The sequence below is a fragment of the Rhinatrema bivittatum genome, chromosome 8, assembly GCF_901001135.1.
Source record: "Rhinatrema bivittatum chromosome 8, aRhiBiv1.1, whole genome shotgun sequence".
Lineage (NCBI taxonomy): Eukaryota > Metazoa > Chordata > Amphibia > Gymnophiona > Rhinatrematidae > Rhinatrema > Rhinatrema bivittatum.
In genome coordinates this window covers 260,369,066-260,395,236 of record NC_042622.1, presented here as the reverse complement: position 1 = coordinate 260,395,236, position 26,171 = coordinate 260,369,066, and the positions used below count along the sequence as shown (strand labels likewise).

At 45.4% G+C, this 26,171-nt stretch overlaps 1 protein-coding gene across 1 annotated transcript in view; it reads right to left on the bottom strand.

Annotated features, from left to right (window-relative positions):
• FERMT3 (fermitin family member 3) overlaps nt 1-26,171 on the bottom strand; it is a 115,767-nt gene that overhangs the window by 71,057 nt on the left and 18,539 nt on the right. Inside the window, exons 4-7 of the mRNA XM_029614752.1 lie at nt 4,248-4,373; nt 3,752-3,920; nt 3,572-3,674; nt 2,067-2,174 (exon numbers count right to left, since the gene is read on the bottom strand). Coding sequence (XP_029470612.1) covers nt 2,067-2,174; nt 3,572-3,674; nt 3,752-3,920; nt 4,248-4,373 — 506 coding nt within the window. The remainder of the gene's footprint in view (nt 1-2,066; nt 2,175-3,571; nt 3,675-3,751; nt 3,921-4,247; nt 4,374-26,171) is intronic.

The window sequence follows — 26,171 nt, the reverse complement described above, 5'->3', positions numbered from 1 at the left end:
TGAACTTCCAGCTTCCAGACCTGCACATCTTTCAGCACGGCAGACCCTATCACCAGAAGAGACCGGAGCATCTACCTTCAGAATCATCAAAAGCTTGAGAGTCTCCTCCAGTAACGGGTACAACTTCGCCATTACCCTTCCAACTTTTAAACCGGTCTCAGGGGTGTCCCACTCTCTGACAACCAGCTTCTTTACTGACCTGTGGAAGGGAAAAGCCTTAGCTGGACCTCTCAAGCTGTCCATGTCAGGGTCCACTTCTTCCTCCTGAGGAAGTTTAATGCCTAGCTCTTTAAGCACATGTGGAGTCAAGGGCCACAATTGTTCCCTGCAAAACAGACAGACCACCTTAGAACCATCCCCTTCACTCACTGGCACCTCCTCTGGATCTGAAATGTCCTGAGGGGACTCTGGCCCTGGAGACCCATTTGGCGGACCATCATAGTCTTCAGGGTCCTCAGACTCCTCTATAGGGCTGCCTTGCTGCTCAGCCAAGCCAAGCTCCCTACGAATGTTAGGCGATGTCTTTTTGCAGCTCACCTTGGGCCTTTTTCCAGGCCGCGAGTCACCTTGCAGCTGACACTGGGTACGAGGGTGCTTCTCCCTTGCTGCCTTTCTAGTCAGATAGGATCTGTGGAGCAGTAATCCAAGGCTTCCTCGCCCCTCCATGGGACTCTGCACAGCAGGCAAAAAGATAGGAGGGGAATCCCCTGCCTCCCGTGCTGCTGTGCCTGCACTCAAGATGGCTGTCATTCCTGCACTAATGGGAAAAGGATCTGTGGTGGCTCCCAATGACCTCATTGGTCTCACACACGCTAAACAGAGTCTGCGCTCTTATGTGCCAAAATGGAGCCTGCACCGTCTGAGCTGCCTTCTTCCCCAGAGTTGCAGCACACGCACAAATCTGTACGGTTTAGAAGAGGGTACATATCTCCATTCAAGCGGCAGGCCTTTCCGCGATCCCTGGCGGCGCCATGTGCCTCCTCGTTGCTTGTCACAGTGGTCAGGACCTCCAGCTACCGCCAGCTCGCACCTGTGTCTGGAGTGATCACCAATCACTCAGAGCCAGCCAGTCAAGAACCCCTCTCCAAGCCGCCTTAAACAAAAAAAAGAAAAAAATTAACTGCAAAAAAAACAAAGTACTTTCCTGAATGCTGCAGAGCGCTAGCTGTTTCTCTAGGGCTCTCCGGGGGGGGGGGGGGGGGGGGGGGGGAATCAAGGGAACTGGACTACCAGCTAATAAAAACCCTCTCAGCGTTCAGGGACTAGCCACCACCAAGGGTCACCATCCCCCTGCTCGTCCACCTCAACCAGGCAGGATGGCCCCCCACCAAGGACCTAACACCACTCTAAGAGGAAGTTCTTGAAATAAATCTCTCTCTCCTCTTTTTTTCCTTTAACTCCAAGTTTTATACCTCTACCATCTGCTGGAGACAAATACCGAGGGACTGCAGGTGGCACACTAAGTTATGTAGCAGTGTCAGGTAAGCTTTTCTATCTCCACTGCTGGCAGAGAGGCAAAATCCAGTAGTTTGGACTGATCTGGTGTGTGAACAGGAATATTTGGAGATAAGGACCATTTGGCCCATTCAGGCAGTCCAGTTGTCTTCCTCTCTGGTTCTCTACTACTTTGGGTAGATGAACAGATATTTCCTTATGTAAACCAATGCTAGCCCCCACCCCACCCATATCTCTTACCCACTCTATTAACCCTGTTCTGTATCTTCTGAAGAAAATACAGTCTAGGATATCACAGTCCTGATTTCCATGCAGCACAGCTCAGTGATTTCAAATCTGTCCAAGTTCACCTCCACCACGGTGGCCTCCAGGTCTGTGATTTTGTTTGTAAGACCTGTGATATGAGGGTGGGATGGAGTTGGCAGTGTTCAGACAAAGATGGGTGTACACAGGAACTTAAGATGATCATTGGCAGAGCAGTGCAGCTAGGGAAGATGGGTAGGGGGGGCAGGATGAGAAAGGGGAGGGGAGGCAGCATTTTGAGGCCTGAATATTCACATCACCAGTGCCCAAGTTCACACCCGCAACCATCAGCCCTGCATTTCTAGTACCTGCAGAGCTGCAAAGACCATCATCTCTTCCTCAGTGCAGTCAATCTCCTCCAGGAGAATGGCCCAGCGTGCCTGCTCATATAGTTGATTAATGCGCACTGTGTCATACTGAAATACACATAGGAAAGGACAGGCTATCATCAAATCTAGCATCAACAACTGGCCTACAGTGAATTATCCAACCTCACATGAGCTCAAAGAATGGTGGGTGCATATCTCTTGAGTCCAAATGTTGGCTCTTGCCTCAAGTCTCAGTTGTTATCACTACAACCAACATTGGGGCCGATGGAATATAGTTCACACAGCTGAGCGCATTGTTTAACCCATGGTTGGACACAGGTTTTGGATGGGTGTCCACAACCTCTTATTCTATAAGGGGATTAGCACGTCCAAAACGTGCGTCCAACCCTCCATGAAGCTAATAGCTCTTATCACATGCAAAGGCCCAGAGCAGGCGTTAATTTCTGAGCAGCCCAAAACGTGTATAGAAAAGCAGAAAATACTGCTTTTCTGTACATCCTAAGACTTAATGGTAGTCAGGATAGGAAAAGGGGCGCTGACAGTCACCTCTCCTGGGCACCCGCTGCCAAGGAGGTGCTAGAGACGCACATTTGACCCTAGCGCCCTCTTGGCAGCGTGACCCCTCATTTAAATATTCGATTGCGCGCCCAGGAAGAGGTAGCTGGGCACGCGTTAGGAAAGCAGGCGCTCAACACCGAGCACTCGTTTTCCGCACAGATTTATTGCATTAGCCCCATTATTGTTTATTCTACCTGATACTGAATGTTGGCAGCCTCAGAAAGACCGAGGATTGACTGGGACATGGAGAATGAGCTCTGACTCTCAAAGATACCGCTGGTGCTGTAGCTGTTCCATGACGAGGCAGTGTGTCTGTGTGATGTTCACACAGCCGCTGCCCTTACTGTACCTGTTCTATGATGGAGCAGTATGTGAAGGAAGTTTGTACTGTTGCTGCCTGGACTGCACGCATTCTGTGATGGGGCAGTGTGGGGGGAAAGCTTGCAGTGCTGCTACCCATGAGGTACCTGTTCTGTGTTGAAGCAGAGTGTGCTTATGAAGGAAGCTTGCACTGCTACTGCCTGTGCTGTACTGTGATAGGAAAACATGCATGTGCAAGGGAAGCCTGCTGCTGCCTGTGCTGTACCTGACAGGGGCAGTGTCTCCAAAAGGGTTTATTTTGCACATACCTTGACAGGAATGAACTTCATTCATAAGCCAGGGCATGTTGGGAATGATCTCTCTCTCAAATTTACTGCTAATGCCCTCCTTAATATTTACATAATTGTGTCAAAGACTGCCTCCTTCTGAAGCTGACAGGATATATGTATGGATAACATTATCAAGATGTGTTTGGAAATTCTTTATCAGGCTAATGCCTGTCTGTGTGAGGATTGCACCGAGGCAATACAGAGAGTGCTGCATTTGCTTGGGCTGTGATTCCAGACTTTTTCCAATATCACTGTCCCTGATCTCCACATACTCACCTTTGGCTCCAGGTCAAAGAAACTATAATACTTGAATCGAAGCCATAATTTGTCATGCTCCTTCACCTCCTGCTGCATGAGGGATCGGGAAGAGTCAAGCCACCTAAGAAAATGAAGAAGTAGAAAGTCATACCTGGCACTGAGCAGGAGGTGTACTGGAACTCCATTGTCTCCTCTTACCTGCTGTTGATCTGCGTTTTATCCACCACTGATCCCGGCTGGTAGATTTTCGCAATGTGTTCTGGTGTGAGGTTGGTCTGACTGACGGTCAGCACCTTATAACACTCCTCTGTTTCGGGGCTATCAGTGAAGTATGCCGGCATGCCATTATACAGCTGTTGTGTGGACCCTGTGAAGGGCAGGAGAGGGAGGAAAAGGTGATGGAAAGGAGGAAGGCACAAGCTCCTTCCTCGAGCTGGAGATAGTGTTGCAGCTAGGGAGGATTAGATCACTCAGATCCAGTAGTCTCACAGCAGAAGAGCAAGTATCACCCTCTGAGACAACCACATTTCACAGAAAATCCTTTGGAAGCCAAGAGGCAAGTAAAGGACTTCAAATGTGGCCTTCATCCAGGAAGTTTCATGATAAGCACCATCCCCCTTGTCCATGGGCTACAAAAGCACGATGTATGCAAGAGCTATGGAAGTTACCAAGGTCAAACTGTGGGAAAACCCACCTCCAGGGAGGACCAGGCCCGTCAGGTCATGGATATCCTCACACTCCACATCCTTGTCCTTCTTTCTTTTCTTCTCCTTCTCTTCTGGAGCCCTCAGGAGCGAGAGTTCCTCCGAGTGACGAACATCTAAAGAGAGAAGACCACACACACATACAAAGTGACACCATCGTTTTGTCACTGTCCCCCACAGCACCCAGCCCTGTACTATTCCCAAGAGAGTTCAAGAAAACAGACTCTGGCAGCAGGCTCAGACCATGACATTTCTTGAGGTATTAACTGTGAAGGACAGGCTAAATTGCACCAAAATCCTCAACACAGCAGAAATGTTGCTATAAAGAAGAGGGTTTAGGTTATTTATTTTAAATATTTAATAACTGCATCCACGGTCCATACAGGACTGCCCAAAGCATTGTATTGGCACCAAATTAAAATAACATGCTGTGATAGTTTGGTAGTAATTCCTGCATAGAAAAGGGACTGTGCCTTTAAAAAATGCAGCTTTTTTTTCTTTTCTGAGAATAATAGTGCTGAGAAACTGAGATCACAGTGGTTTAGGACTACAACCCCTCCCCCGAATTCCTTGCTGACTGATTTGCTAAGAGCCAGCAGGGAGATTGAGAATTGGGTGTAGCTAGTCACACCTCCTTTGATAGCTGCTTCAGGGGCTGATGCAATAAAGTGTATCCAGCCCAGTGCACAGGTTAACGAGCAGTTGGATATGCATTTTGGACACGCTAGACTAACACTTGATGCAATGAGCGGATTAGCGCATCCAAAATGCGCGCCCCAAACAACTGCGTAGCTGATAGCATTCCACATACATGTGGCTATTAGCTATTATCCCCTGATGCAGTAAATCTCCGGGCACCCAATGCACACTTTTTAATGTGGCAAATTTAACGCCAGCCCCAGAGCTGACATTAAGTCATTCCGCGAGTCATGTGCTTATAAAAAAAAATCCAAAATACCATTCTCTGTCATTCCTCCTCCACAGAGAAGGAACCACAGAGAACAGTAGATCTACTGCTTTTGGTGATTAACAAAGAATTAATGAAATGGATCGATTACAAAAAAAATAAAAAATTTCTAGACACACAATATCCACATTCCAGGACGATGTCACTCCTTGCTATTGTGAATATATATTGTGCATCCAGAAATGTTTTTTTTTTTTGTAACCGATCCATTACGTTCTTTCTTGAGCGTCCTTAACAATATGTAAGAGAAAAACCACACCTCCTGGGCACCCAATTTATTTATTTATTTATTTATTTATTTATTTATTTTTAATTTTTATATACCGAAGTTCTTGTGGGAATTACAAATCACTCCGGTTTACATAAAACGATGAACTGCCCAACAGCGGATGGGGGATTTACATAGAACTGTAGAACATAAGGAACAATAATATTTGAGTGCTAAGGACGCATAGTTTGAGTGCTAAGGACGCATAATTTGAGTGCTAAGGACGCATATTTGAGTGCTAAGGACGCATAGTGCTAAGGACGCATAGTTTCTCCCTAATGTGTCCCTTTTAACGCACCAGCTCATTTAAATAAAGCATCGGGCGCCCAGGAGAGGTGGCGGTGTGCGTGTTAAAAAATGGACACCCAGTTTGGATGCATGTTTTTATGTGCGTCTTACTGCATCAGCCTGCCAGTGTATAAGAAGTGTCTGTAGTAGCACTAAGGGTAGGTGAGGGCAAGAAGGAGGAGAGTAAGCAGTCCCTAACAGCTTCCCTCCAACCCCAGCTATGGAGAAGGAAGTGGCAACAGAGGACTCTGATTGATTGGCAAAACTACTTTGAAGTTAAGTTAAAGATTATGCTTATTCAGAAGAGATTGATTTACTTTAATTACTGAAGCCTGACTTTAAGGAAAGGCCAAAGTGATCTATATACAAGTCTGTTGAACACCTATATTGAAGGGAAAAGAACAGGGAGACTAAGCTTAGCTGTGCAACATTGGGGAGTATATGAATATAGGAGTCATGGGTTCCTTTAGTAACCAGTTATACCGTGACCCTGTAATGTAAACTCTGAATGAACAGAATTCTGCTTTATTTATTTATTTAAAAAATTTTGTATTCCGTCATTCGTAAAAATACATCATAACGGTTAACAGAAAGGTCACATAGAACACGAGGTATACATTAAAAATTATAAATACAATAAAATTCTTACATAAAAAAGGAAGGGAGACAATTTTTTTAAAAACAGAATAGGCATAAAGACAAGCTTTAGATCTTAATATGGTATATGGTATTAGTCTTGTCCTAGGTAGGCTGAGTAAGCTTGTTCAAAAAGCCAGGTCTTCAAAGCTTTTTTAAATGTTTTAAATTCATTTTCGAGTCTTAGTTCGGCTGGCAAGGTGTTCCAGAGCGTGGGTCCTGCAATGGAGATAATTCTTTCATGTACTAATGTAAGATGGGCAGTATTTATGGATGGAATCTGGAGTAATCCTTTATTCGCAGATCTTAAAGTTCTGTGAGGGGTATGTAATCAATTAGTAAAATTCAGCCAGTCGTTTTTCTGGCCGTAAATTGCTTTATGGAGCAAACAGCAAGTTTTATAATATATTCTTTGTGTGATTGGGAGCCAGTGCAAATTTATCAGAATGGGCATAATATGGTCACGTTTTCTGCAGTTTGCCAGAACTCTTGCCGCGGAGTTCTGAAGTACCTGCAGCGGACGAAAGGTGGTTTGTGGGAGACCCAAAAGTAAGGAATTACAATAAGCCAAGGAGGAAAAAATTAAGGCCTGTAGTACAGAGCAAAAGTCATTCATCTCAAGTAATGGTTTTAATCTTCTAAGAACCAGCAATTTATAATAGCCTTCTCATAGTTTTGTTGAAATGTGTTCCTTGAAGTTTAGCTGACAGTCAATGATTGTCCCTAAATCTCTGACTGACTCTGCAAGAGTTAACTTAATATCACCTGGCAAGTTAAGCGTGCTATTAACAGTATAATTTGGTTTTCTGTTCAATAAGATGATTTCTGTTTTTTCCATGTTTAACGCAAGCGTCATGTGACAGATCCATTGCTTAATAGCAGGCAGATAAATAGTAATTAATTTGAAAGTTTGATCTAGAGTATCTGAAACTGGAACAAGAATCTGAATGTCGTCAGCGTAAATGTAGAAATTCAGACTAAGACCGGCTAAGAGATGACAGATTGGGAGTAGATAGATATTAAATAAGGTTGCAGACAATGCGAAACCTTGGGGCACCCCAGTCTTAAGCTCGATCTTTTCAGAGAGACGATTACCTTTGTTTGAAAAAAAAAAAAAAAAAAAAAAAAGAGGTAAACCAGCTGATTATGTTGTTCGTTAGGCCAATTTCCTTTAATCTTGTCAATAAATTGTCATGATTCACCATATCAAAAGCGGCCGACAGGTCAAGTAATACAAGTACATATTGTTAAGCCTGTATCGAAACCTTTTAGTACGGTGTCAGTCAATGAAATCAGCAAAGTTTCAGTATTAAGGTGTTGGCGAAAACCAAATTGATTTGGATAGAGTATATTGTTTGACTCAAGATGTTCCACCAGTTGTTTGTGTACAACTTTTTCAATTATTTTCGATAAGAATGACAGGTTGGAAATTGGCCTATAGTTATTCAAAGTTTCTGAGTTAAGATTAGATTTCTTTAAAATGGGTTTAATAATAGCGGATTTTAAGATATCTGGAAAGTGGCCTTCAATTAAAGAGAGATTTACAATCTGAGTTATTATTGGAGCTATGATATGGACAACAGGTTTTAGAGCCACTGTAGTAATAGCAGCTAAAGGATGGTTAGCTGGGTTTAATTTTTTTAATTATAGTTGTAATTTCCAGGGAGGAGACCTCTTCAAAAGAGGACCAATCTAGTACATCCTTTATCATTTTTATCTCTTGGTTCTGGGTATTTGGCAATGATTTAACAAGATTATCTTGTTTTTTGGTTTTTTTTTTAAAGTGCTACTTCGTCACATTTAGATTCTTCCAGTTGATTAGTGTCTGTATTAAGAGGTTTTGTTAAATTCTTAACTAGAGTGTTTGAAACTCACAGGAAGTTTAATAAGAGAAACCGTATGTTTAGTTCAAGAGCACTGCTTCAGAAGGTTGCAATTAACAGAAATTCCCTAATGAGTAGTCTGTTAGGAAAAAAGTTATATGTTTGGGGTTTGGAGGCTAATTTTTTTTTTAATCATCTGCTAGTAGCAACTGCATAATGGCTTAAAGCTACTGCTGAAGAGCAATCGTAACATGATTATAAGGAGATCTTTGTGTTGTTGTTAACTAAATGGTCATTAGAAGAAACTGCACCTTTGGTTAAAGAAGCACAACTGGAATAAACCCACAGGGGGCTATGTGTTTGTGAAACAAACCTTGAAGGCACTTATAAAAATTAATGTAAGTTATTTGTAACAAACAAATGCTTCTTTCAGCTGTTAATCCACCCTCAGGCACTAACAAATGTTAAATCCTGCATTAAAGCTAATTGAAATCCCTAAACCCTGTTATGTTTTGGGATGAATTCTTAACCCAGATGTGTAACTAAAGTAGAAGGAAAATAAAGATGTGTTCTAATATATTTGAGTGGCAGTGTGATAACTGGGTAAAAAAAGGAATTAGAATTATAGGGTCTCAAGCTTCAACCCTTTAAGTTTTAGGGGAGTGAAATTGGTTGCTAGGTGATAGGTAACCAGAGAGGGAATCATTACTAAAGGCATATCCCAGGGATTTATAAAAGGAAATAGCTCAGAGTATTACGGATTGACTGCCCTCGTGTCTTTACACTGCCAAACCCACAAGTTATGTCTCCCGTATAGAATCCAGCTGGAGACAGCGCCCCCTCAAGAACTAGATGCAGGTGCGCCACCAAACATGCATAACATCTACCATGATCTCTGGGCCTGGGGTGATATGTGAAAGGCTGCCTCAGAGAGGAACCAAGATCTTAGGTCAGGGCTTTCCAAACTTTAGAAGTGCAGTCCAGATGTATTCCACGATTTAAGAAAGGCGGAAGGCAGGCAAAATTATTACCGGCATGGTTAAAAGATGAGGTGAAAGAAGCTATTTTTGCAACAACAACAAAAAAAATTCTTCAAAAATTGGAAGAAGGATCCATCTAAAGAAAATAGGAAAAAGCCTAAGCATTGTCAAGTTAAGTGTAAAACATTGATAAGGCAGCCTAAGAGAGAATTTGAAATTAAGTTATAATAAAAGCTTTAAAAAATATATCTGAAGCAAGAAACCTGTGAGGGGAGTCGGTTGGACCATTAGATGACCGAGGGGTTAAAGGGGCTCTTACAGAAGATAAGGCCACTGCAAAAAAACTAAATAAATCCTTTGCTTCTGTGTTTACTAATGAGAATGTTGGAGAGATACCGGTTCCGGAGATGGTTTTCAAGGGTAAGTAGTCAGATAAAATTAACCAAATCACTGTGGACCTGGAAGATGTAGTAGGCCAGATGGACAAACTAATGAGTAGCAAATCACCTGAACTGGATGGTATGCACCCCAGGGTTCTGAAGGAACTGCCGCCTTTTTGTAACTTCTACTGCCGCCTTTTTGGTGGGGTCGTGGCAGGGAGACTCCACAAACTTGTCCGAGGGGGTGCGTATGAAGTCCAGGTAGTACCCTTCCCGGATGATGGCTAGGACCCACTTGTCCAAAGTTCTCTCGACCCATCTTTGGTAGAATAGGGCCAGTCTGCCCCCTATGGCTTCCCTTGGATGGGTCAGCTGATTCTCATTGTGGAGCGCGGCCGGGCCCTGAGCCCGAGCTGTTTCCCCTCTTGTTGTGCTTGCTCTGAAAGGACTGGATCCTGCCCGGGGGGCGGGGCACCTGGTAGCTGCTCCTGTATGGGTTGAAGCTCTGCGAGCTTCTGCCCCTGGAGGTTCTGGAAGGCTGTCGCTGGACTCTCCTTGACTTGTCTTCCGGAAGGCGCGGTACTGGGGGATTCGCCCCATTTGCCCGCCATCTTTTCTAAATCGCTGCCGAACAGAAGTGATCCTTTGAATGGCATTCTTGTGAGGCGTGTTTTGGAAGATTTATTTTATTTTTATTTATTTGTGTTTTTCTATACCGGCATTCACGGAAGTTCGTATCATGTCGGTTTACATAAAACAAGGGGTGAGCAATACATTATAACGTACATAACTAAAACATAAGAGTATACATTACATAATAATAACAAGTGCATGGAAGAAAAAGTTACAATAAAACAGGGGTTATTCTAACTGGGAGTAGAGTAAGAGGAAAGATAAAAGTTTAACAAGAAGTAAACGTTGTAGTGATTGGTTGGTAGTGTCTGGTTCAGTTTAAAAGGAGATGCTCAGTCTTGTTGCGTTTGGTGGAAGAGAATCATTATGGGTCCGGAAATGCTTTCATGAACAGCCATGTTTTGAGTCTCTTCCTGAATGTTGGAAGATATGGTTCCTGTCTTAGTTCTACGGGGATTGAGTTCCATAGTGGGGGACCTGCTGTGGAGAAGGCCCGATCTCTCAATGTTATATGTTGGGTGGTATTGGTGTGTGGTACCTGTAGATATTCTCTATACGCTTCTCTGATGGGTCTGTTGGAGGAGTGTTTTTTGAGAGCTATTTGTAAATGGAGTGGAGCCAGGCCATGGATATTTTTGTAGATTGTGGTGAGGGACTTATGAATTATTCTGTAGTGGATTGGTAACCAGTGAAGGTCTTTAAGGACTGGTGTAATGTGATCTCTTCTCCTTTTATTTGTTAGAATTCTTGCTGCCGTGTTCTGTATCATTTGGAGAGGTTTTGTATGGGATGATGGGAGGCCGAGTAGGATAGAGTTGCAGTAATCTATTTTCGCAAATATTATTGCTTGGAGCACAGTTCTATAATCATGGAAATGAAATAGAGGTTTTATTCTTTTTAATACTTGTAGTTTGTGGAAGCAGTCTTTGGTTGATAAATGATTTTAAATTTAGCCGGTTGTCTATAGAAACTCCTAAATCTCTTACTTTTGAGATTTGCAAGTTGGCTGGCGGGTTCGTATTGATTTTGCAATTATCCGGAGAGATTAGAAGGAATTCGCTTTTTGATTGGTTTAGAATTAGATTTAAGCTGGATAAAAGATCGTTAATTTCTTGAAAACAATTTTCGCAAAGTTCTAGAGCTTTAGTGATGGATTCTTTGATGGGGATCACAATCTGGACGTCGTCGGCAAATATGTAGTGTTTTAAGTTCAGTTTGTTTAGCAGGTGGCAAAGCGGGAGAAGGTATATGTTGAAAAGTGTTGGTGAGAGAGAGGAACCCTGAGGAACTCCTTGTGAAGATGGGTATCTGGGGGATTCTTTGTTGTGGATTTTAACTTTGAAACCTCTGTTTTCTAAGAATGTCTTGAACCATGTTAGTGCTGATCCTGCAATACCGATGTTCGCCAGTTGGTTTAGTAATATGGCGTGGTTAACAGTATCGAATGCTGCCGATAGATCCAATAGTATCAGTAGGAAGGCCTGTCTTTTGTCGAGGCCCAATATAATGTAGTCAGTCAGTGAGATGAGAAGGGATTCGGTGCTTGAAGCTTTTCTGAAACCGAATTGAGTGGGGAATAGGATTTTGTGTTCTTCTATGTAGTCTGATAGTTGTGTGTTAACTAGTTTCTCCATCACCTTGGCAATGAAAGGCAGATTGGACGGAAGCTGTTAAGATCTTTGGGGTCCAAATTAGGCTTCTTGAGGAGCGGTTTGATGGATGCTAGTTTGAGGTTGTCTGGATAGAAACCCTGGGTAAATGAGCAGTTTATGATGTCTGCTAGGGTTTTGGTTATGGTGTCCGGGATTAGCAGTAGTAATTTAGATGGTATCTGGTCGAGGGGATGCGATGAGGGTTTCATTTTCTTAAGAAGAGTTTGGATCTCTGAGGAAGTGGTGAGTTCAAGAGATTGGGAGGGAGATGTCTTTATTATGGAGTGCGTAATTGCTGGCTGGTGTGCCTGTATTGGGCTTCAATTGTGTTAGCGGGTTCGTGATTTTATTACTGAAGAAGAGTGCCAGCTCATCAGCTTTTGTTTGAGCTTGGTTGGGTGGTATGTCAGGAGGATTGGCCTGAGTTAGATTGGAGACAAATGTGAAGAGCGCTTTGGAGTCGAATATAAGGTCATGAATCTTATGTGTGTAGAAGTCCCTTTTTGTTTTTAAAATGGAGCTCTTGTATGATTGGAGGGCGAGTTTGTATGTAGAAAGTGTAGAGGGTGAAGGGGCTTTACGCCATTTACTTTCTTTTTGACGCAGGTTAAGTTTGTGGTTTTTAAGTTCGTTAGTAAACCATGGCTGCCTTTTTGACGCACCTTGTTTGACTTTTTTTGTTATCCAAGGACATAGTTTGTTTGCCACAGTTTCTGTTATGGCAGACCAGGAATTTACGGCTGCATTAGGTGATGTGACGTCTATGTGTGAGAGTTCCTTGATTAGATGATTGCTGAGTTCATCTGAGGCGCATACTTTTCTGTAGCGAAATGAGTGTTGAGGGGAGTGTTTATTGCTCATTTGGGTCAGCGAGAGTGTGGTGGAGATTAAAGAGTGGTCTGACCAGGGAACTTTTTTGCAAGTAGGTTGTACTGAATGTGTTATGCCTGAGTTCACAAAGATAAGGTCCAGTATGTGACCTGCCTTGTGGGTAGGTTCATTGATTATTTGTTTGAATCCCATAGCAGACATGGCTGTAAGAATGGTTTCGCAGCTGGTTGAGAGAGTGGGGTTGTCAACGTGCAAATTGAAATCTCCTAGGATTATCGTTGGGAAGTTTGGTTTTAGATAAGATGCTAAGATTTCTAGGAAGGGTGATGGATCTGCTTCTAGCAGTCCTGGGGGGGCGTATACTAGAAGGATTTGGAGAGAGTCTGATTTGAAAAGACCTGTTTCCAATTTAGAGTCAGATTTGATTGGGTGATGAGAGAATCTAAGATCTTTCTTAGCTGCTAGGAGAATGCCCCCACCCCTTTTTTTCTGTCGTGGGATAGAGAAAAAGTCATAGGTCTGAGTTGGTAGTTGATTAATTAGAGCTATATCTGTAGATTTAAACCATGTTTCTGTTATAGCACAGAGGTCTGGGTTTGCATCTAGGAGAAGGTCATTTAAAATTAGAGATTTTTTGGATAGTGATTGAGCATTAAATAATATCAGTGAAAACAGAGTGAATCCTAGGAGTTGTGTGATTGGAGTAATCATGATAGGGATAAGGGATTTGTAGGTGCGTTGATTGTAGAGTATGTTTGGTTTTCCTGCTAGTAGCGTTCGATGATGGAGAATTGGTATTTGGAGACCGTGGCACATTGTTTGCATTGTTAGGAGTGTTAGTGGGTATTAGTTGAGTTGTCAGTGATGTAGCGACTGGATGTCTGATCAGTAGCTTAGTTGTTTAATTGGTGGCGTTTGGCCACCAATTAAACAAAGATGGGTCGGCCGACCAATTAAACAAAGATGGGTCAGCCGACCAGCTTCTGAGCCAGAGCTGTCTCCTGGCCGCCACCGCTGATGATACTCCTCTGGCCGCTGTGCGCACGAGGTCTGAGGCTGCGTCCGTTAGAAAGGATAGCGCTGGGTCAAGGATATCTCCCGGTGTGCCATTCCTGGCCTGGGATAAGCAGGCACGTGTCACCATGGTGCAGCAGGCCGCAATCTGAAGAGACATAGCGGCCACGTCAAATGACTGCTTAAGCATAGCTTCCAGCCGTCGGTCATGCGTGTCCTTGAGGGCTGCTCCTCTCTCCACCGGGATGGTGGTGCGCTTGGAGACTGCGCGGACCATGGCGTCCACTCTTGGGCAAGTGAGCATGTCTTTGGTTGCTGGGTCCAGGGGGTACAAACTGGCCAAGGCCCTTCCCCCTTTAAAGGCAGACTCTGGGGTGTTCCATTCCAGGTCAATAAGCTGTTGCGCGGCTCGCAAGAGTGGGAAATGACAGGAGGTCTGTCGAAGGCCTTCCAGAAATGGGTTCTCCTCGGGATCCCCCTGGGTTTCTGAAACCGGGATCGCTAGTTCTGCCAGGCATTGGGAGACCAGGTCCGGGAGCTCCTCCCTTGTGAAGAACCGCCTCATGGTTCGGTGGGGTTCTGTCCCTGGGGGGAGTTCTCCTTCTTCTAGAGGTTCGGCTTCGTCTTCTGAGAAGTCCATGCCCTCGAAGGTAGGACTACTTGGCGGTAAGGGCCTATGCCTGGGTCTTGAGGGGCCTGGGGCATAGGGGTCCTCCTGCGACGTATGTGGTTGGTCCGCCCGGGAATCCGTTTGCATCCGAACAAAGGCGTGAATCCCCTTGAAGAGTTCCACCCAAGAAATAGACGAGGGGTCCACATTGCGTGGCGCTGTTTCCCTGGGAGCCTCCGGCTGGGAGGGGGTCCTGCTGGGGGTTGCTAGGTCCAGGGAGCTCCCTGAAGAGCTAGTCCCCGGCCCTGGGCGAGTCTGAGCTTGTGGTGGATCTCCCAGGGCCTCCTCGCATTGGGTGCATAGAGCGTCGGCTTCCTGGCTCTGGGCGGCCCTGAGGTGGCATGCTGAGCAGAGGCCTAGGGATTTTACTTCAGATCTTGGCGGCGTCGAGGTTGCCTGCGCGTACATGTTTCGCTCCAGAGCGCCTGGTCGCGTGCGTGGACTTGAGCGCGTATTAGTGCGCTTAAAATCGGGTTGTGCGCGTATCTGTGCGCTTATCCCCGGATGTGCGCGCCGGTAGTCGGGTGCGCGTAGTCCGTGCGACCCGGACTTGCGCGTGTCGCTTACGCGTCTGAGTGTTCTTGTGCGTGTAACTTAGGCGCAGAAGTCAGTTTGTGCGCTCAGGTAATTTTTTTGTGTGCTCGGCCGGCGGTGATGAGAACGGCGAGATTAAGCCAAGATGGCGATGGCGACCATGCGGGCAAGATGGCGACTACCTCGGAGGGTCTCAACGTGGGAAGCCCTTGGAAATGCCAGGGTCTGGCCCTGCTAGGGCGGATCAACCCGGTGGCGCTGGCTTCGGCCGATGGCCTGCGCTCGTCCTCAATCCTCGGAGACTGGCACAAGTAAAGATTTCTACCTTACCTTATCTTCGGCGCTTCCCGGTCTCGTCCCAGGCGGTCTCCGGCTGCGGGGAGAGAGGGCAACTACCTTCACCGCCGCTTTTGAGGGTGCACCCGCTGCCTCTAAGCCGCGCCCGAACTCGACTCGCTCGGGGGCTAAGTCCTCGCCGCGAACGGCTCCGGAACGAGGCTGCCTCTATGCCGCGCCCGAGACCTTCTCACTTGGGGGCTAGGTCCCTGCCGCGATTCGGCCACCGGACCGAGGCTCTTACCTCCGAGGGACCACGGAAATCACCTCGGGAAACTCAACTGGGGGAGGGACCCGAGGGTATCACCGCAGGAGTGCGGGGCTCGTCTTCAGGTAGGAATTTTCTTTAAAATTTTGGTAGAACGCTCAGCGAGCGTGAGATAGTTCCTAACTGCTTTGGAGACGGAAAATACTGAGGATCTGCACTTCCTGCAGGGGTATATGTACTAGGGGCTGACGTCAGATTGAAATCTGATCAGTCTCCAACTGCTAGCACGAGTACACTATACCCATTGGTTCTGAGTCCATCTGCTACACGCTAGGAAATGGTTAATAAAACGAAAAATGTCATAATGTCTCTGTATCGCTCCATGGTGAGACCGCACCTTGAATACTGTGTACAATTCTGGTCTCCGCATCTCAAAAAAGATATAGTTGTGATGGAGAAGGTACGGAGAAGGGCAACCAAAATGATAAAGGGGATGGAACAGCTCCCCTAAGAGGAAAGGCTGAAGAGGTTAGGGCTGAAGCTTGGAGAAGAGATGGCTGAGGGGGGATATGATAGAGGTCTTTAAGATCATGAGAGTCTAGAATGAGTAGACGTGAATCGGTTATTTACACTTTCGGATAATAGAAGGACTAGAGGGCATTCCATGAAGTTAGCAACTAGCATATTTAATACTAATTGGAGAAAATTATTTCACTCAATGCATAATTAAGCTATGGAATTTGTTGCCAGGGGATGTGGTTAGTGCAGTTAGTGTATCTGGGTTCAAAAAAGGTTTGGATAAGTTTTTGGAGGAGAAGTCCATTAACTGCTATTAATCAAGTTTACTTAGGGAATAGCCACTGCTATTAATTGCATCAGTAGCTTGGGATCTTCTTGGTGTTTGGCTAATTTCCAGGTTCTTGTGGCCTGGTTTGGCCTCTGTTGGAAACAGGATGCTGGGCTTGGACTCTTGGTCTGACCCAGCATGGCAATTTCATATGTTTTTATTGTGTGTGCAGAAATCCAAGACAAAAGGTACACAGTGGGGTGGGGGTGAGTTAATAAGGTCCATAGAGCAGGAAAGAGACTTCTGGATAATTATAGACAATTATTTCAAGGTAATTCAACTGTGCGCCGGCCGTATTGCCGTATTGCAAAATGGCGCCGGCCATATGGCCGGCGCCATTTTGCAATACGGCACGAATGCAGGAGGTCGCTCCCGGACCCCCGCTGGACTTTTGGCAAGTCTTGTGGGGGTCAGGAGGCCCCCCCAAGCTGGCCAAAAGTCCCTGGGGGTCCAGCGGGGGTCCGGGAGCGATCTCCTGTGCTCGTGACTTCGGGGGACAGGAACCAAAATGGCACCGGCGCTACAAGTAGTGCCGGTTTTCCTGCCCTCCCCCTTCCCCCTCCCCCAATTTACGATTTTTGACGATAAATCGGGGGAATTCCTATTGTATCGCGCCTCTAACGATTTTTGACGATTTAAAATATATCGGACGATATTTTAAATCGTCAAAAAATGATTCACATCTCTAGTAATGGGAGAACAGCCTAGCACAGGCCTGGCCATGGCTTATTTAGATTTTTATATTCCACTTTTTGCACTTTTATCAGCATTTCAAAGCGGATTACATTCAGGTACTGTACGAATTTCCCTATCCCCAGATGACTTACAGTCTAAGTTTGTACCTGAGGCAATGGAGGGTAAAGTGACTTGCCCAAGGTCACAAGGAGCGACACTGGGACTTGAACCCTGGTCTCCTGGTTCATAGACCGCTGCTCTAACCACTAGGCTACTCCCCCACAATATGCAGTGCCAAAGTGGGAGGCTCCACCAGGTTCTCTCTCAATCCTCCCATCCTTACCCCACCAGTCCCTCCCTCTCTCTCCCATCTCTCCTCCATCCTGCTCACACGAGTCTCTTAATCCTTTCACCAGTGTGTCACTCTCTGTCCCCAACCTGTCCCACCAGTCTCTCTCAATCCTCTCACCCTGTCCTCACCACTCTTTCTGCAGCCACAGCATAGCACCTCTTCCATCCCCCACAACAACGACTGGAGTCAGCAGCCCTACCTAACACCTCCCACCCCATTTCTTGTGCTATTTTGCCTTCTCTGTTCTCACCCTCTGCCTGGTATGCCCCGGTCACCCTCTTTTGCCCCCTGCCCCACCTCTCTCCTCTCAGCCCTATGCCTAGCACCAATACTCCTGCCCCTCTTTTTTTCTCTTCCCCCTTCCACCACCCCCTCTATTGGCCCCTGCCCCTACTTTCTCTCTTACTAACCCTCCACTCAATTCCCATCTCTGGCCTCTCTCTTACACCCTCGGCCATCATCCTTTCAACCTCACACACACTCCTCCCATCTCTTCTGTGTCTCTCTCAAGCCTTCCCCCTTCCCAGTCACACCTCTGGCTCTCTCTTTCTTCCACCCCCATCATACCTCTAGCTCTCTTTCCCTCCCTCTCCCCATCACTACTTCTGGCTCTGTTACTCTCCCTCTCTCCCTTCATTACCTATGGCTGTCATCCAATATGCTCCCCCATCTTCTAGCTCTGTCACTCTTCTTCCTTCTTTATATATACCCTCATCACTACTCCTCACCCTAACACCATCCAGTCTCTCTCTCTGTTCACCAACCACTACGTCTGGCTTACTTTCACATACTCTCCCACTCAGGCTTTTTCACATCCCTCTACTGCCTTTCCCCCAAGTTCTTTCAAACACATTTTTGCCCCATTTCTGGCTCATGTCCCCTCGACTCTTCCCACATCATTTCACATGCAACTCCCTAACCTGGCCCTCTCTCCTTCCCTCCGCCACAAGCCTTGGTCCCCTCACACCTGCAACAGAACACGTGGCAGCATGAACTTTGGGGGAAGAATCAGATTTCAGACAGTCCAATTTGCATTGCTGATTTCAGGGCGGTGACATTCATCCCCTCTGCACCTCCCCCATAGCATTCAGCTCCTCCTTATGCTGTCCCCCATCAATCATGCCCCCTCCTCATCTCTTCCCAGCATTCATCATCTTCCTCAACTTTCCCAGCATTCACACTTGTTCATGTTGCTCCCCTCAGAAGCTTTCACCCCCTTGCTTCCCCAAGCATTCATCATCTCTTGCACCACTCTTCCCCCAAACATTTAGAAACGTCACCTCCCAACATTCATCACTTCTCATATTACCCCCTCCACCTCCAAGCATTCACTCCCTTTCCCTCACCATAAATCATTATGGCCTGACTGAAGCTCTTGGTAACTCCCTCAGCTAAATCCTAAATTTGGAACACAGTGATTTACTGGGCCTGGGGCAATTTTTACTCCAACCGCTCCCATCCAGACCAAAGAACAGCAAAGAGCCCTCCACTCCAGGTAGCAGATGGGGGTAGGGCAGAGGTTTCCAAACCTGTCCTGGAGGACCCCCACAGCCAGTCAGGCTTTCAAGATATCCACAATAACAAATGCATGAGAACTTTGCATGCACTGTCTCCATAACATGCAAATTGTATCTCATGCATATGCATATCTTGAAAACCTGACTGGCTGTGGGGGTCCTCCAGGACAGGTTTGGAAACCACTGGGGTAGAGGATGGACAGGATGGGGAGGGCTGAAGCAGGGAGCTGACTGGCTTTTCTTTGCTGTCCTGTCAGTTCTACCCTCGCCTCCTCTCCTCCAGTGCTGCTGGCTGCTGACAAGAGGGGAGGGGCAGAGCAGTGAACAGAGAAAAACCTTTGCTTCCTGCTCCAACCCCTCTCTCTCTCTCTTTCTTCCTCATCTTTCCACTGCAGTCAGCAGCCCTGGAAGGACAGGAGTGAAGGGGCTGGAGTAGGGAACAGAAAGGCTCTTCTCTGCTTTGTAAGTTTTTTTCCAGCCCCTCCACTCTGCAGTGGTGTTCAACCGCCATGGGTCAGGAGGGCAAGAACCACATTTTGCACATGAAAGAGACCCATGTGGTTCCTGAGCCACAGATTAGCCACCCTGACCTAGCAGTGCATTTCTAAGTGCCATGTTTAAATGATTCAACAAGTGCTGGTGCAGACAGAACACATGGCAAATGAGTAAAATGAAATGTTTAAAGTCCTAGCAGGAAATGCATGCAATCTCACAGCTGGGTCTCTCTGCCAGGCTGTGATGACAGACCCAGATCCTATTAACTAGATGTTCAAGCAGAAATGTAGGCACTCACTTACTCAGGTCAGGCTACCATCTCCAAACAGATATTCAGCAGACCAGCCAGAACCTCAGAGTTTCCTTAATGTCCTGGAATGTAATCACTCCAGCTCCTGGTTTGGTCTACTTTCAGTTTTTCTAGTGTGACACAAACGACATGGCATCTACCCCTCTATCAACATTCAGTGGCCTTCTCCAATCTCTTCTTCTGAAGTATTTGTTGAGCATTTCTGCTTTTCCCTCATCTCCCGCCACACACTGCTCCTAGTCTTACAAACCTACCTTTGCCTCTTACCCCATGCTCGATAGACCTGAAAAGTCTTGTCCTCTCATTTTATTGAGCTTTTCATCCACTCACACCATTGCTATACTGACTTTTTCATATCTTTCAGCTTCACCAGATATTCTTCCCTGTGAGTCCAAAATCCTATCTATGTTTTGAATGCTAATCTTTTTGCTCTTACCTTTTCTTCCACCTCTTTTGAAAGCCACAATTTTATTCTCCCGCATACTTTTATTTATTTTCAGAAGGAACATGAGAAAATACTTCTATACAGAAAGGGTGGGTGTATGGAAATTGCCTTGAAGCACAAGATATATTGCAGGGGAAGAGCCCAGTAACCCTCAATCCAGTGGGAGAAGATCATCTTGCTGGTGGCTGAAAAGGATTGGTAAGTATTGCTTTGATAAATTTTAGGACTTAAAAATTTGGGAAGAGGTGAAATAGTGAGGAATATACTTTACTGTGTGTCAGAGATAAAAAAAAAAAAAAAGCAAGCCAGAGGGAGATAATCCTACTGTCTATCTTTCCCTCGCACCCAGCCTTAGCAAGAGACATTTTCTCATTAAAAATCAATTAGGCGGAGATCACGTGACCTGATGAGCAGGTAGGCAGCAGGCGGAGCACGCTCCTGGTTCCCCCGCCTAAAAGCCCACAATACTACCATTAAAGGCGCAAATCGTGGCGGCCCCCACCGAAGCCAGCCCCCACCAAAAGACAATAGACACGTTTTTTCTATCCGGTGAGCCTGGGATGGCGGCTAAACTGCAGAGAAGAGAGAAACTGGCCGGTCGGCAAAACGAAGGGAAAATGGCAACCGGGCCTCTGAGCCCCAACATGCCGGCAGAGAAAGTAGACCTCGTAGGGGACATCACTCAAGCAGTGGTGTAGGCGCTGGAACCGCGATTCACCAAATTAGCCCAAAAAATCAGCGCAGGTAATGAAACTTTACAAGAAATTAAAAAAACAAGTAGCTGACACGCAACAGTGTACTGCAGATGTAGAGACAGAGACCCAAAATCTCTTGCAGAAACAAGAACAGCTTGTTAAGCAGGTGCACACACTTGAATACAAGGTAGAGGACCTGGAGAACAGGTCAAGGAGGAATAATTTGAGATTTGTGGGAATCCGTCTCTGAAAGGGAGCTGCTAAAGCCCTTGAAACGTGGTTGATAAGAGTTTGGCTTGACAGAGCTTGCAGGCAGCTGTTAAAAAAGCGCACAGACTGGGGATCAAAAAATTGGAAGCGGCAAGGCCCAGGGTGGTAATAGCACGGTTCTTGAATTTTTGCCACAAGACAGCAATACTGCAAGCTTTTCGGCGCAGCGCTCAACTAGCCAATGAAGGCAGTAAAATCATGATTTTTCAAGATTACTCGGCAGCGCTGTCCGCAAAACGCAAGGAGTTCTCCCCTATTTGTGCTGATTTGTTCAAGAGGAAAATAAAATTCATGCTGCAATACCCAGCCAGGCTCCAGGTGGAGCATAATGGGGCCTGGCATAGTTTGGACTCAGTGGAGGCGGCACAACAATTTATTACTGGAACTTTGGACACCAGGTGAATCATTAGGATTCAACTAAAAAACATTAGGATACAACTAAAAAACAAACAAAAACTAACAAAAAAACGCGCTGAGACCGGCGAAACCCCGCCTACCTGCCAGCTACACCAATCAAACCTTGCCCTGCAGGGTTTTAAATTAGGATTGCAGCGGCGCCGCGCGCCGTGCGCCCCTTCATGCAGCCCCGAGAAAGACCTGAGTAAACCTTTGCCTCCAGCACTACTCAACAGCGAACCTATGCTATGCCCACTGGCCAAATCCACCTCAATATTAAACTTGGTCCACATAGAAACAGGTACAAGACTGTTTGCTTCAATTGTTTCTGCAATTATCTAACTTCTGCCCATCTCCTAGTTCAATACCTTTTCACATCCAATCCATCAATTTATCACAAATCTAAAGAAACAAGATGCAAACCTACCCTATCCCCATTTTACACCACCGCTACTCCTCTCGAACAATATCACCATTTCAATTCTCAAACCGACCAGTCAAATCCTTCATTTCCATCATGGCCTCACCTCTCTCTCAACTACTAGGTCTCACTTTTTTCACACTTTCATTGTTCAATGCACAATCCTTAACGAAGAAAACCCACATTCTCAATGACTCGAATCCAGACATCTGTGCCATTACGGAAACCTGGCTCAGAAACTCAGACATAGCCATTATAAATCAATTACCTACTCACAGCTATTATATTTTCTCTATCCCCAGACAGAAAAAAAGAGGAGGTGGTCTTCTGCTAGCAGCAAAAAAAACCCTCAACCTCTCTAACCTCCCAATCAAGATTTCACCCTCCAAATTGGAACTAGGCTTTATCAAATCTAACCAGCTTCAAATCCTTTTAGTCTATGCTCCCCCCGGACAACTGGAATCGAACTTTTCTCCACTCATAGAAGCTATCACAAAATATATAAATACGGACTCCCCTGCCATGATCCTGGGAGACTTCAACCTCCATGTTGATGCTACTCCTCTCTCAGCCAACTGTGAAGCCTTTCTTACCACCCTTAGAGCCATGGGTTTTGAACAAATTATAGACAAACCTACACACAAAGCTGGCCACACACTGGACCTCCTCTTCATTAACTCTGGTATTTCATATTCCTCCCCCCCTGACTGCACCCCAGTCCCATGGTCAGACCATGCTCTTGTATCCACCTCTCTGACAATTAACACATGCTCTAAACAACCGCAACCCCTCTCTACCATCCACTTCCGGAAATCATGCCCTTCTGACACCCTTATCGAACACTTATCTAAAGAATTCTCAAACTTGAACACAACCAACCCCCCAATGCAGCTATACTTTCTTGGCAGAACATCACGGAGGGTATAGCAAATAAACTATGCCCAGCAGCCGTAAGAACAATCAACCCGGATCAGAAAACAAAAACAACCTTGGTTCTCACCAGAACTTAAAAAGTCTAAACGAGACCTTAGACTTAAGGAACGCCAATGGCGCAAAACACCCAGCTCTACTACCTTATCCATCTACAAAGACCAGCTCCACCGATATAGAAACCTCATACTACGATCAAAAAAAATCTTCTTCGCCAGCAGAATCCATGATTTCCAATTCGACGCAAAGGCTCTCTTCACATACGTCTCACAACTCACGAAAACCAATGCTCCGGCTATACCAGAGGAAGAGGCACTAAGCAAAGCAGAAGAACTTGCTCTTTTCTTTCAAAAAAAAATAACAAACACATTAGCACTGCTGCCCCCTAACACCGCCACACAAAAGACTACTGCTGCCAAACCGACCATCATCGGAGCCAAATTTGATACCTTCGAACACATCTCATCCAAGGAGATCGAATCCCTCCTAAAGAAACTGAAACCATCAAGCCACCCTTCAGACAATATTCCTACAAAACTCCTCCTTAGTATCCCAGACACCATAGCCAGTCCTTTGGCAGATATCATAAACTGCACCTTATCTCAAGGAATATATCCGGACTCTTTAAAATCTGCATCACTCAAACCTCTTCTGAAGAAACCCAACCTAGACACACAAGATCTCTCTAATTTCCGCCCAATCTCCAACCTTCCTTTCGTTGCAAAAATCACTGAAAAATTGGTCAATTCCCAACTCTCAGATTTCCTAGACGATCATAATATTCTCTATCCTAATCAATACGGGTTTCGCAAATCCTACAGCACAGAAACCCTTCTCCTCTCCCTTACGGATCACATCATCTTAGGCCTAGACAAAGGTCAAGCATTTCTGTTAGCTCTTCTTGACATCTCGGCAGCATTTGATACGGTGAATCATTCTACTTTGCTAAGCCGTCTCTCAGACATCGGTATTTCAGGCTCTGTACACAGATGGTTTAATTCATTCCTAAGTAACAGAACCTACAAAGTCAAAATTAACAACAAAGAATCTTCCGGTATTAAATCTTCAGTAGGAGTTCCTCAAGGATCCTCCTTATCCCCCACCCTATTTAACATCTACCTCCTCCCCCTCTGTCAACTGCTTACCAATCTAAGATTAACACATTATCTCTACGCAGATGACGTTCAGATATTAATCCCCATAAAAGAGTCACTCTCAAAGACTCTCCTATACTGGGAAAATTGCCTTCAATCCATTAACCAACTCCTCAACAATCTGAATCTAGTCCTAAATACATCCAAGACCGAACTGCTCATCATTTCAACCGAACATTCCGACTCCTTGATTCAGCCCCTTCATTCAACCCAAATCTCTCATGCTAGAGACCTCGGAGTAATCATTGACAATCGCTTAAATTTAAAGAAATCCATTAACCATATGATAAAGGACGGCTTCTACAAACTGCAAGTCCTAAAAAGGCTCAAACCCCTCCTGTTTTTCCATGACTTCAGAACAGTCCTCCAAGCCACGCTCTTTGCCAAGATTGACTACTGCAACTCTCTCCTCCTGGGGCTTCCACTCTCCTCCACAAAACCATTACAGATGCTCCAGAATGCAGCAGCTAGAATCTTGTCTAATACAAACCGCAGAGATCACATCTCCCCCATCTTAAAAAACCTACATTGGCTGCCAATAAACTATAGAATCTTACATAAATCCCTCACCATAATCCACAAAACGATCCACAAACAACACCCGTTGGACCTCCAGTTCCCCCTCAAACTCCATTCCTCATCCAGACCCATCAGAGAATCATACAAAGGTTCTCTCCATGTGCCTCCTAACAAAACCTCACGCCACACTGCAACCAAAGAACGAGCATTCTCGATAGCAGGACCCACTATCTGGAATAACTTACCGCCGGACCTAAGACAGGAACCCTGCCTACAAACATTTCGGAAAAAACTAAAAACCTGGCTATTTAGCCAAGCTTTCCCTTAATCTTTTCTCTTTCGGAACTCTACTTCTCAAGCCTTCCGGACAACTTACATAGCAAATCTCTTTAATCACAAGGGTTATCCCTCTGTCCTTCTCTTTCTTCTATTCCCAAGTTTGATCTCCTTGTTATATGTAACTTTTTACCTCCTCTAATTATTTTACTGTTAAACAGTTGATAAGAATGTTTACTCCTTTGTTCCATGTAAACCGATTTGATATGACTCCTGTCATGAAGGTCGGTATATAGAATGAATTAAATAAATAAAATAAAAATTAGGAAGCAATACTCTGGTTTCATTTCCTTCTGTACTTGGAGAATCCCAATGTTTCTTGCTCGCTCCGGTCTATCTTATTCAAATTGTTCAGTTGCATGCACTATATAATTTTTGTTGTAGGGTTTGACTCAACTTTAGTAATACTCTAATACTGGTGGGGGAGCCAGTAAGGTTATTTAAGTGATCTCTTGCCTCCGTTATATGGAGGTTACCAGTGGTGTTAAGATGCTGGGATTGGGGGTACAGGGCGGGGGCGGGGTAGCGCTGGGGTTTTTCTGAGTAGGCACCATTTTCACTCCTGGGAATACAGTTATATGTGTTTAGAACGGATTTTCATGCAGCTTCATCACATAATAACGTTTAGGGCGACACCTCTAGGGCTGGACGGGTGTGCCTTATGGTTTATTGTATATGGAACTACAGTACACTTCATTGCCATACACCGCCTGGTAGATGGCTGACAAGCTTTGATGTATATCATGGAATGTAGAGGTCTAGGTTCCCCTGTAAAGAGGGCAAAAATTCTGCAGTCGCTGAGACGACAAAGCTAAAATTGCATTTTTGCAAGAGACACATCTAACGGCTGTGGAAAGTCAAAAGCTGTCCCGGGACTGGGTGGGAAAGGTGTTTTATTCCCCTGCACAGAACAGGATAGCGGGAGCTGTGATCTTGGTAGGGAAGCATACGGTTTTCAAGGAAGCCCATACCATTGCTGATATGGAGGGACGCTATGTTTTAGTTACAGGGAAATTATTTGGTGTTAAGGTGACACTTTGCAGTGTATACGTCCCAAACTCATACCAGCACAGTTTGTTTTTTTTTTTACAGACTTAGCACAAGTGATAATACAAAACAGGAAAGGACTAGTAATTACAGCCGGTGATTTTAACCAAGTGGTGGATCATGCGTTAGACCGCTAAAACCCAGGACCCCACCCCAAAAATTAAATCCGTAAAGGAATACCTTTCCTCTGTCACCACCTACAACTGGTAGATCCTTGGAGAATATTACATCCTGAACAGAGAGATTACACACATATAGCCCGAGCCCATAACTCAATGTCCAGAA